This window comes from Heterodontus francisci, chromosome 23 (assembly GCF_036365525.1).
Source record: "Heterodontus francisci isolate sHetFra1 chromosome 23, sHetFra1.hap1, whole genome shotgun sequence".
NCBI classification, from domain to species: domain Eukaryota; kingdom Metazoa; phylum Chordata; class Chondrichthyes; order Heterodontiformes; family Heterodontidae; genus Heterodontus; species Heterodontus francisci.
The window spans coordinates 2,227,731-2,240,374 of NC_090393.1; the positions used below are offsets into that span (position 1 = coordinate 2,227,731).

Below are 12,644 nucleotides of genomic sequence, written 5' to 3' on the forward strand. Positions count from 1 at the left end.
GCAGGCCACAAGGAGAAAAGATAGCAGAAAGAATCACAAAACAAAATTACCTTTATCATGTGCTCCTGGACAGCCTCAGGATCACTGCTCCCCAGAATACTCAGTAACTCATCATCAGAAATGAAGAAAAACCTTGGGAAAGCATTTCGCTTGGAATCCAGATAGTCATTGAGGCTCTTCTGACATTTCTCTAAACCTTCACACAGGTTCTTGAGATTTGTGAGACGATTAGAAGCTTGGCAACATTTGTTTATTCCCGGCTCCTTCACAGTTTCAGACATTATCTAACAATATGAAAAATAAATATGGGAGGTGGGGGAAAATGAATAAATCTCTGAGTAATAACAAGTTAATAATTCTGTATTAACACAATTATGAAAACATTTGCAGACATAATTTTATTTTGCTGCAACAATGTCACATGGTCCCTCAAGCACCAGTGGACCTTCTGTCACCCCCCCCCCCCCCAAATATCCAAGCACACTGACCCTGCCAGAGATTCCAGGGGAAGCTGTTTTACATAACATCGGATGGGACAAGGTAGGAGGCCAGTGGGAAAGATCACAAAGGTGAGCATGGTGAAGGAAACAGGGAATGTTATTGTAAATAATCCCTGGAATTATTAATGTTGCAACTGATTATTTTATAGGACAAGGTAGAGCAGGTACTGTGCTAATGATGAGGTTCAAGTTGTGACAACAGACAAGTTGAGGAGGCTAATATTCGAAGGGCTGAGACCTCAGAACAATATTGGCCTGGACACCCCTGAAGGTGTCCCGAATGAGTTTGGATCTCATCTGTCGAACAACAAGCTTTCTGTTCTTCATCAGCAGCGTCATCATACTCTCCATACTCTGTTAAACCTTTCTTCAACTAATTAGCCACTTCGCTTTTTCAAGCTATTCCTACTTCCCCTACTGTTACTGTTAGGATATCCCATATCCTAACAACCCTCAAAGTAAGAAAAAAACCTACCTCCATTCTATAGTTACCAACTCACCAACCAGTGGAAGTAGTTTTCCTGATTTACCTTATCAAAACTCCTCATGTTTTTGAATACTTGCTCTGATTCTCAGGCAGAAACAAATTTAGGCAGCATGTACATTAATTTATTTTGCTTTCTACCTCATCAGGCATGAGGCATTTTGTATTCAATCTGGAGGCTCAAGTCAAAATATAAAACCTCATGCACCTGTGTATTATTCCCAATAGCCTTTGTGCTGTTGTTTCTTCTTAGTTTTGTTACAGGAAGTTGTTTAATTTGGGCAATTACAAGCTTCCTTACTATGACAGCACACCAGTACAAAAACATGATGGAAATGCATAATATAAAATAATTACTAATAAATTTAACAAGGAATTCAGGAGAATTTCCTTTACCCACAGAGTGGTGAGACTGTGGAACTTGCTACCACATGGAATGGTTAGGGTAAATAGTATAGATACATTTAAAGGGAAGCTGGATAAACACATGAAGGAGAAAGGAATAGAAGGATATGCTGATAGATAGGGTAAGATACAGCAGGGTGGGAGGAGGCTCCTGTGGAACATAAACACGAGCAAAGAGGGCGCAGGATCAGAGACCTGGAAGTATATGCACACAAATCTTTGAAAGTGGCTGGACAAGTTGAGAAGGGTGTTAATAAAGCTTATGGGATATTTGGTGTTATTAGTAGAGGCACAGAGTACAAAAGCAAGGAAGTTTATAATGAAAGATGTCGAGGCCTTAGGTACAAAAGAGATTTACTGGAATGATAAACAGCAAATGCTGGAAATACTCAGCACTGCAGGCAGCATCTGTGGAGAGAGAAACAGAGTTAATGCTTCAGTTCTGTGACCCTTCATTAGAACTGCATAATGTTAAAGATGAAACAGGTTTTAAGTAAGTACAGGTGTAGAAAAAGGAACAGAAGAGGAAAGAACAAAAGGCAAGATCTGTGATAGGATGGAGGGCAGGAGAGATTAAATGACGAAAGGGATGTTGGTGCAAGGCAAAAGGGGGCAGTAATGGGACAAATAAAGAAACAAAAGATGGGTGTAGAGGAGGTGTAAATGGGAACAGCAGAATAGCACTTGCTATCTGAAAAAATGGGATTAGAGGTTCTGATCTGTAATTGTTGAACTCAATGTTGAGTCTGGAAGGCTGTAAAGTGCCTAACTGAAGATGAGCTGCTCCTTGAGCTTACGTTGAGCTTCTTTGGAACAGTGTAGGAGGCCAGGACCAGAGAGGTCAGAGTGGGAGTTGAGCAGAGAATTGAAATAACAAGTGATCAGAAGCTCAGGGTCACAGACTGAATGGAGGTGTTCAGCAAGACACTCACCCAATCTGCGTTTGGTTTCCCCAGTGCAGGGGAAGCTGCATTATGAGCAGCGAATACAGTATACGAAAGTGAAAGAAGTACATGTAAAATGCTGTTTCACCTGGAACTGTATTTGGGGCCCTGGAAGGTGGGAATGGAGGAGATGAAAGGGCAGGTATTACATCTCCTGGGCTGGTAAGGACAAGGGGTTCTAGGACGGAGGGGAAAAGGTGAGAGTGGAAGTACTGGAAATGGAACAAACACAGTTGAGAGTCCTGAAAACCATGGCGGAGGCAGAATAAAATGGATCCTTACAGGAAGTGCAGTGTGAAGAAGTACAATCAAGGGGCTGAACATTTTCCCTTACCTGGATGCCCCACCGTCGGGGCCGAAAGCAGGAGGAGGCAAACTCGCTTTGACTGGCAGAACCCATTTAAGAGGCTGCCCCTGGGGCCACCATCCAATTAAGGTTGTCAGCCCACCCCCAAGAGCTGCCAGCCCGATCAGAGGGCCAGCAACTCAGCAGCACCACCACAAGTGGTGTCCCATGCTGAGCCTGCAGCTCCAGGGAGAGGGCACCTCAATGGCAGGTAGCCCTCAAACAGGTGAATTGGGTTGGGGTGCGCTGGAACCAGGCAGGTAGTCGATTGGGTCGCAGGAGGGGTGGAAATGTGATGCATCAGTGGCGCCATTGCTGCGAGGCAGTCATTGTTGCTGGGGCTCCACTCCATGGGCCGCGACGTGCCCTTAAAGAAGAGCACACCCAGAACATATTGCGAGGCTCCTGGGGTTTACTTGGTAGCCTGCTGATGTGGCAGTGGGCCCTCCCGACATGGGCAAAATGCCCACAGAGGTAGGAAGTAGCACTTAAGTAGCTCAAATGGCCGCCAGGTGGGCGGCCGTGCTGCCACTTTTGCCATCTCTGGCAATACAGCAGGGCCATATTGCCAGCCCTCCTGCCTCCCAGTCCATCTCCAATGGGCTGGTAAAATTCAGCCAAAGGTAGCTATGGAAGTCAACGGGCTTATTCTAGATATTGGTTGTCAGCTTATTGCCAGAAATGGAGACAGAGAAGTTAAGGAAGCAAAGGGAAGAGTTGGAGATGGATCATGTGAAGGTGAGGAATTGATTGAAATTAGAAGCAAAATTGATGACATTTTCCAGTTTGGAACAAGGTCAGGAAACGGTACCGATGGAGTCCTAACTGTACTGGAAAAAGAGGTGAGGGAGGGGACCTGAGTTGGACTGGAACAAAGAATGTTCCACATATTCCACAAAAAGGCAGGCATAGCTAGGACCATACAGGTTCTCATAGAAACACTTTCTACTTAGAAGGAGAAATTGTTCAATGTGAGACAAAAGTGGTGTTAAAAGTGGTGGAGGGAAGAGACTGAACTCATTTAATCTCAGGAACAGCACTGGCTAGGAGCTAGTCGTTGCCTACCAGTGTAGCTGCAGACTAGGTAAACAAAAAAGCTGGGGAGCAAATCGCAATTTTTAAACATGCAAAATAATTTATTTAAATTCATCTTATAGCCATACAGTTTTAAGTAACTACCTTTTTGAATATTCTATCAATGTTATCGAACTTCTTTGCTTCCTCCGGCAGTTGCGATCGGATATCACCACCAATGAAGATGCTCTCCAGATACATCCATTTCCTTTGCACCACCAACCAAACCTACAGAAAACAATTATCAGTCACTGCCTCCAGCTAAAAAGGTGCACACTATAGTTACAGTACCTGCAATAATCTTTTGTAGCATTATAGTTTCATTATTTAGTGATATAGCATGACATACATCCATAAATTAAGTCCCTTCTGGTAAAGGATGGAAGATGGTCACATACCCAAGGACCTTCTGTATGGTAAGGCAGCTGGGGCCAGAGGACCAGTGGAGCGCCCAAAGCTCCACTTCAAGGATGCTTGCAAGCGTGACATGAAGGCCCTAAAAAAAAATTTTATTCATTCATGGGATGTGGGCATCACTGGCTAAGCCAGCATTTATTGCCCATCCCTAATTGTCCTTGAGAAGATGGTGGTGAGCTGCCTTCTTGAACCGCTGCAGTCCATGTCGGGTAGATACACCCACAGTTAGGGAGGGAGTTCCAGGATTTTGACCCAGCGACAGTGAAGGAACGGCGATATATTTCCAAGTCAGGATGGTGCGTGGCTTGGAGGTGAACTTGCAGGTGGTGGTGTTCCCATGCATCTGCTGCCCTTGTCCTTTTAGGTGGTAGAGGTCATGTGTTTAGAAAGTGCTTTTTTTAAGGAGCCTTGATGAGCTGCTGCAGTACATTTTGTATATGGTACACACTGTTGCCACTGTGCGTTAGTGGTGGAGGGAGTGAATGTTTCAGGTGGTGGATGGGGTGCTAATCTACCGGCTGCTTGGTCTTGGATGGTGTCGAGCTTCTTCAGTGTTGTTGGAGCTGCACCCATCTAGGCAGGTGGAGAGCATTCCATCACACTCCTGACTTGAGCTTGTAGATGGTGGATAGGCGTTGGGGAGATAAGAGGTGGGTTACTCGCCGCAGAATTCCCAGTCTCTGACCTGCTCTTGTAGCCACAGCATTTATGTGGCTGGCCCAGTTCGGTTTCTGGTCAATGGTAACGCCCAGGATGCTGATAGTGGGGATTCAGCAATGGTAATGCCATTGAATGTCAAAGGGAGATGGTTAGATTCTCTTGTTTGAGATGGACATTGCCTGGCACTTAAGTGGCAAGTAACATTTGCACTACACATCAGACCAAGCCTGGATATTGTCCAGGTCTTGCTGCATTTCTACATGGACTGCTTCAGTTATCTGAGGAGCCGCGAATGGTGCTGAACATTGTGCAATCATCAGCGAACATCCCCACTTCTGACCTTATGATGGAGAGAAGTTCACTGATGAAGAAGCTGAAGATGATTGGGCCTAGGACACTACCCTGAGGAACTCCTGCAGTGATGTCCTGGAGCTAAGATGATTGACCTCCAACAACCACACCATCTTCCTTTGCGTTAGGTATGATTCCAACCAACAGAGAGTTTTCCCCCTGATTCCCATTGACTCGAGTTTTGCTTGGGCTCTTTGATGCCATACTCAGTCAAATGCTGCCTTGATGTCCAGGGCAGTCACTCTCACCTCACCTCTCGAGTTCAGCTCTTTTGTCCATGCTTGGACCAAGGCTGTGATGTGGTCAGGAGCTGAGTGGCCCTGGTGGAACCCAAACTGAGCGTCAGTGAGCAGGTTATTGCTGAGCAAGTGCAGCTTGATAGCACTGTCAACTACCCCTTCCATCACCTTGCTGATGATTGAGAGTAGACTGATGGGACGGTAATTGGCCAGGTTGGACATTTCCTGCTTTTTGTGTACAGGATATACCTGGGTAATTTTCCACATTGCCGGGTAGATGCCAGTGCTGTAGCTGTATTGGAACAACTTGGCTAGAGGCGTGGCTAGTTCTGGAGCACAGGTCTTCAGTACTATTGCCGGAATGTTGTCAAGGCCCATAGACTTTGCAGTGTCCAGTGCCCTGACCTCAGGTGGAGGCTGAGATGGATCATCAACTTGGCACTTCTGGCTGAAGATGGATGCAAATGCTTCAGCCTTATCTTTAAGGTTAAATGTCGACTATCTAACCTGAGAGTCACTAGCTGGTGAAAGAGGGGAATGGTGGCACATCCTGTGGACTGGTGTGCACTATCATGATGACCAGTGGCTACAGCAGCTTGACAACAGGCGCCAACATCAAAAACTACTCACAGCGTCATTGGAGGCAGAATCTGCCTCTCAAAGATAGGCCTTCACAGCCATCAGCAAAGGTGCACCAAGAGAAGAAACTCCCTCTAAATGGACTGTCTGCTGCATGTCCATCATCTTTCATAGATAGAAGGATACCAACCTTCTGGTAAAGGGATGGAGACTGCACTACAACAGGACACCTGCACCAGTGCTCGCTCAACTGCAGCTGGCTACACAAATGGTTTCTTCTCTGTCCCCGTAATATCCTTTTATTACTTAGATAATCATGAATTTCAGATCTTTAAACCTATCTTTTAGGCAAGCTTCACAAATCTTAAACTTATCTTTAGCAGTGGCTTCTAGGTTGTCAGTGCCAGCCTTTCACAAAGGGAACTTTATATAGCAGTAAGGGTAATGAATCATCTGCACCTGCCATACACCAGGCAGTGTTATTTCCTCCAATCAGGCCTCAACAGACTTGTGCACTGGCACAGTCAGGAATGGGGATCCCTGTGCAGCACATTCCAGCATAATAGTGAGTAAGTAATGCTTGTTTTATTGCTGTCTGTGTTGAGACCATTCTTCAACCTTAAAACAGAGAATTTAGCCCAAGAAGAAGTGATTTTATCAAAGTTCTTAAGATATTAAGTGTATGAAAAGGGTATGAGTATGTAAAGAGACTGGCAGCTAACATAAAAGGGAAGGTAGAGTAAGGCACAATTAGGGACCAAAAGGCGGATTTACGTATGGAGACAGGGGGAAATAGCTGAGGTATTAAATGAATACTTTGCATCTGTCTTTACCAAGAAGCTGCAACCCAGACCACAATGTAAGAGGAGGAAATTAATACAGTAAAAGGATTGTTGAAAATAGAGACATGTTGTCGAAGCTTTTCGTCTTGCACTCATTGGGACAATCCATAAGAATACCAATGTAAGGGAAAACAACAACTTTATACTGTATGAGAAGAGAGTGCTGATTGGTTGGCAAGTGAACTCTGATTTTTTTTCTTTATTCGTTCATGGGATGTGGGTGTCGCTGGCTAGGTACAGGTGTTGCCATGGAGAATGCACCAGTTTATGGTGATTGACAGTTAACTGTCAATCTTTGAAATTTAAACCAGGCAGCTTGACTCTGATTGGTCAAGGCATTGCCCTGAGGAATGAACCAGCGAATGGCTGTCACTTATTTTGTTTCGCTGAAACAGGCGCTATGTTTTTACATGTTCTTTCTGTATGCAAAGAACAGGGCCCTGTGTACTAATCTACCAATCAGAGTTCAGTTGCCAACCGATCAGCACTTTCTTTTCATACAGTATAAAGTTGTTGCTTTCCTTTACATTGGTATTCTTGCAAATTATCCTGATGAATGCAAGACAAAAAACTTCGACAACATGTCTCTATTTTCAGCAATACTCAAGTTCTGTACTACCAAACAACTAACGGTAGAAGGATTTATAATTGATAGGGAGGAGGTATTAGATACGCTGTCTACACTTAAAGTTGATAAAATACCAGGGCCAGATGAGATGCATCCAAGGATACTGAGGGAACTGACAGTGTAAATTGCAGAGGCATTGGCCATAATCTTCCAGTCTTCCTTAGACTCAGGGATGGTGCCAGAGGACTGGAGAAGTGTAAATGCTACACACTTCTTCAAAAAAGAATGTAAAGATAAGCCCAGCAACTACAGGTGGTCGATGGTGGGGAAACTTCTAGAAACAATAATCTGGGGCAAAATTAATAGTCACATGGACAAGGTTAATTAAGGAAAGCCAGTACAGATTAGTTAAGGGAAAATAGAGTTTAACTAACTTGCTGGAGTTTTTTTCAAGAGGGAACAGAGAGGGTTGATCATGCCAGTGCAGTTGACGTGGTGTACATGGACTTCCAGAAGGCATCTGATACAGTGCTGCACAACAGACTTGTGAGCAAAGTTATAGCTCATGGAATAAAAGGGACAGAAGCAACATGGATACAAAATTAGCTATGTGCAGAACATCAAAAGGACATAGACAAATTGGTGAAATGAACGGACAAGTGGCTGATGAAGTTCAATGCATAGATTAGGAGCAAGAGGGTAAGATTAGATTTAGATTAGATTAGAGATACAGCACTGAAACAGGCCCTTCGGCCCACCGAGTCTGTGCCGAACATCAACCACCCATTTATACCAATCCTACACTAATCCCATATTCCTACCAAACATCCCCACCTGTCCCTATATTTCCCTACCACCTACCTATACTAGTGACAATTTATAATGGCCAATTTACCTATCAACCTGCAAGTCTTTTGGCTTGTGGGAGGAAACCGGAGCACCCGGAGAAAACCCACGCAGACACAGGGAGAACTTGCAAACTCCACACAGGCAGTACCCGGAATCGAACCCAGGTCCCTGGAGCTGTGAGGCTGCGGTGCTAACCACTGCGCCACTGCACCGTGAAATAGTGAAGTGAGTCATTTTGGTAGGAAGAATATGAAGAGACAATATAAAATAAAGGGTACAATTCTAAAGGGGCTGCAGGAGCAGAGGGACCGAGTGTAGATGTGCATAAGTCATTGAAGGTGGCAGGACAGGCTGAGAGAGCGGTTAATAAAGCATTAGTAGCCTATGCTTTATTAATAGGGGCATAGAGTACAACTCCATAACATCATTAGCAGCATCCCCAACACCGAACACCTATTCCTGCTGGGGGACTTTAATGCCAGGGTAGGGACCGAGTGTAGATGTGCATAAGTCATTGAAGGTGGCAGGACAGGCTGAGAGAGCGGTTAATAAAGCATTAGTAGCCTATGCTTTATTAATAGGGGCATAGAGTACAACTCCATAACATCATTAGCAGCATCCCCAACACCGAACACCTATTCCTGCTGGGGGACTTTAATGCCAGGGTTGGGGCCGACCATGACTCATGGCCCTCCTGCCTTGGGCGCTATGGCGTTGGAAGGATGAATGAGAACGGGCAGAGACTGCTTGAGTTGTGTACCTATCATAACCTCTGCATCACCAACTCGTTCTTTCACACTAAACCCTGTCACCAGGTTTCATGGAGGCACCCAAGATCACGTCGTTGGCACCAGCTAGACCTCACTGTCACAAGGCGAGCCGCCTTAAACAGTGTTCAAATCACACGCAGCTTCCACAGTGCGGACTGCGACACCGACCACTCCCTGGTGTGCAGCAAGGTTAGACTCAGACCAAAGAAGTTGCATCATTCCAAGCAGAAGGGCCACCCGCGCATCAACACGAGCAGAATTTCTCACCCACAGCTGTTACAAAAATTTCTAAATTCACTTGTAACAGCCCTTCAAAACACTCCCACAGGGGATGCTGAGACCAAGTGGGCCCACATCAGAGACGCCATCTATGAGTCAGCTTTGACCACCTACGGCAAAAGTGCGAAGAGAAATGCAGACTGGTTTCAATCTCATAATGAAGAGCTGGAACCTGTCATAGCCGCTAAGCGCATTGCACTTTTGAACTACAAGAAAGCCCCCAGCGATTTAACATCCGCAGCACTTAAAGCAGCCAGAAGTACTGCACAAAGAACGGCTAGGCGTTGCGCAAACGACTACTGGCAACACCTATGCAGTCATATTCAGCTGGCCTCAGACACCGGAAACATCAGAGGAATGTATGATGGCATGAAGAGAGCTCTTGGGCCAACCATCAAGAAGATCACCCCCCTCAAATCTAAATCAGGGGACATAATCACTGACCAACGCAAACAGATGGACCGCTGGGTTGAGCACTACCTAGAACTGTACTCCAGGGAGAATGCTGTCACTGAGACTGCCCTCAATGCAGCCCAGCCTCTACCAGTCATGGATGAGCTGGACATACAGCCAACCAAATCGGAACTCAGTGATGCCATTGATTCCCTAGCCAGCGGAAAAGCCCCTGGGAAGGACAGCATTACCCCTCAAATAATCAAGAGTGCCAAGCCTGCTATACTCTCAGCACTACATGAACTGCTATGCCTGTGCTGGGACGAGGGAGCAGTACCCCAGGACATGCGCGATGCCAACATCATCACCCTCTATAAAAACAAAGGTGACCGCGGTGACTGCAACAACTACCGTGGAATCTCCCTGCTCAGCATAGTGGGGAAAGTCTTTGCTCGAGTCGCTCTGAACAGGCTCCAGAAGCTGGCCGAGCGCGTCTACCCTGAGGCACAGTGTGGCTTTCGTGCAGAGAGATCGACTATTGACATGCTGTTCTCCCTTCGTCAGATACAGGAGAAATGCCGTGAACAACAGATGCCCCTCTACATTGCTTTCATTGATCTCACCAAAGCCTTTGACCTCGTCAGCAGACGTGGTCTCTTCAGACTACTAGAAAAGATCGGATGTCCACCAAAGCTACTAAGTATCATCACCTCATTCCATGACAATATGAAAGGCACAATTCAACATGGTGGCTCCTCATCAGAGCCCTTTCCTATCCTGAGTGGTGTGAAACAGGGCTGTGTTCTCGCACCCACACTTTTTGGGATTTTCTTCTCCCTGCTGCTTTCACATGCGTTCAAATCCTCTGAAGAAGGAATTTTCCTCCACACAAGATCAGGGGGCAGGTTGTTCAACCTTGCCCGTCTAAGAGCGAAGTCCAAAGTACGGAAAGTCCTCATCAGAGAACTCCTCTTTGCTGACGATGCTGCTTTAACATCTCACACTGAAGAATGCCTGCAGAGTCTCATCGACAGGTTTGCGTCTGCCTGCAATGAATTTGGCCTAACCATCAGCCTCAAGAAAACGAACATCATGGGGCAGGATGTCAGAAATGCTCCATCCATCAATATTGGCGACCACGCTCTGGAAGTGGTTCAAGAGTTCACCTACCTAGGCTCAACTATCACCAGTAACCTGTCTCTAGATGCAGAAATCAACAAGCGCATGGGTAAGGCTTCCACTGCTATGTTCAGACTGGCCAAGAGAGTGTGGGAAAATGGCGCACTGACACGGAACACAAAAGTCCGAGTGTATCAGGCCTGTGTCCTCAGTACCTTGCTCTACGGCAGCGAGGCCTGGACAACGTATGCCAGCCAAGAGCGACGTCTCAATTCATTCCATCTTCGCTGCCTTCGGAGAATACTTGGCATCAGGTGGCAGGACTATATCTCCAACACAGAAGTCCTTGAAGCGGCCAACATCCCCAGCTTATACACACTACTGAGTCAGCGGCGCTTGAGATGGCTTGGCCATGTGAGCCGCATGGAAGATGGCAGGATCCCCAAAGACACATTGTACAGTGAGCTCGCCACTGGTATCAGACCCACCGGCCGTCCATGTCTCCGTTATAAAGACGTCTGCAAACGCGACATGAAATCGTGTGACATTGATCACAAGTCGTGGGAGTCAGTTGCCAGCATTCGCCAGAGCTGGCGGGCAGCCATAAAGACAGGGCTAAATTGTGGCGAGTCGAAGAGACTTAGTAGTTGGCAGGAAAAAAGACAGAGGCGCAAGGGGAGAGCCAACTGTGCAACAGCCCCAACAAACAAATTTCTCTGCAGCACCTGTGGAAGAGCCTGTCACTCCAGAATTGGCCTTTATAGCCACTCCAGGCGCTGCTTCACAAACCACTGACCACCTCCAGGCGCGTATCCATTGTCTCTCGAGATAAGGAGGCCCAAAAGAAGAGTACAAGAGCAAGGAAGTTATGTTGAACTTGTGTAAAACACTAGTTCAGCCTGAGCTGGAGTATTGCATCCAGTTCATCAGGGGAAAAGAGCAGCAGCCAGAGCAGTGGCACCACAGCTGGCATTGTTGTTCAGCAGGGAGGGACAAAGCGCAGAAGAGCAATAGTTATAGGGGACTCTATAGTCAGGGGCACAGATAGGCGCTTCTGTAGACGTGAAAGAGACTCCAGGATGGTATGTTGCCTCCCTGGTGCCAGGGTCAAGGATGTCTCTGAACGGACAGGGGGCATTCTGAAGGGGGAGGGTGAACAGCCAGAGGTTGTGGTACACATCGGTACCAACAACATAGGCAGGAAGAGTGATGAGGTCCTGCAGGGGGAGTTTAGGGAGTTAGGTAGAAAATTAAAAAACAGGACCTCTAGGGTTGTAATCTCGGGATTACTCCCTGTGCCACGTGCCAGTGAGGCTAGAAATAGGAAGATAGTGCAGCTAAACATGTGGCTGAACAGCTGGTGTAGAAGGGAGGGTTTCAGATATCTGGACCATTGGGATCTCTTCAGGGACAGATGGGACCTGTACAAGAAGGACGGGTTGCATCTAAACTGGAGGTGCACAAATATCCTGGCTGCGAGGTTTTCTAGCGTCACTCGGAGGGTTTAAACTAGTGTGGCAGGGGGGTGGGAACCAGAGCAGTAGGACAGCGAGTGAAATAAATGAAGGGGAACTAGTAAATAAGGCCAGTAAGACTAAGAGGAAGAGCAGGCAGGGAGATGTTGCGGAGAACAGTGGGACTGGTGGTCTGAGGTGCATTTGTTTCAATGCAAGAAGTATAACAAGTAAGGCAGATGAACTTAGAGCTTGGATTAGTACTTGGAACTATGATGTTGTTGCTATTACAGAGACTTGGTTGAGGGAAGGACAGGATTGGCAGCTAAACGTTCCAGGATTTAGAAGCTTCAAACGGGATAGAGGGGGAT

At 46.4% G+C, this 12,644-nt stretch overlaps 1 protein-coding gene across 11 annotated transcripts in view; it reads right to left on the reverse strand.

The window, feature by feature from the left end:
• The window catches only part of dnah10 (dynein axonemal heavy chain 10), a 323,633-nt gene that overhangs the window by 179,103 nt on the left and 131,886 nt on the right, over positions 1–12,644 (reverse strand). For all 11 annotated transcript variants that reach the window (XR_010977212.1, XM_068054492.1, XM_068054489.1 and 8 more), the window contains 2 exons: positions 3,859–3,981; positions 51–284 (listed from right to left, as the gene is read on the reverse strand). Coding sequence is in view for 10 of the 11 variants with exons in the window: in XM_068054492.1 (XP_067910593.1) it covers positions 51–284; positions 3,859–3,981 (357 nt within the window). In the remaining variant the exon portion in view is untranslated. The remainder of the gene's footprint in view (positions 1–50; positions 285–3,858; positions 3,982–12,644) is intronic.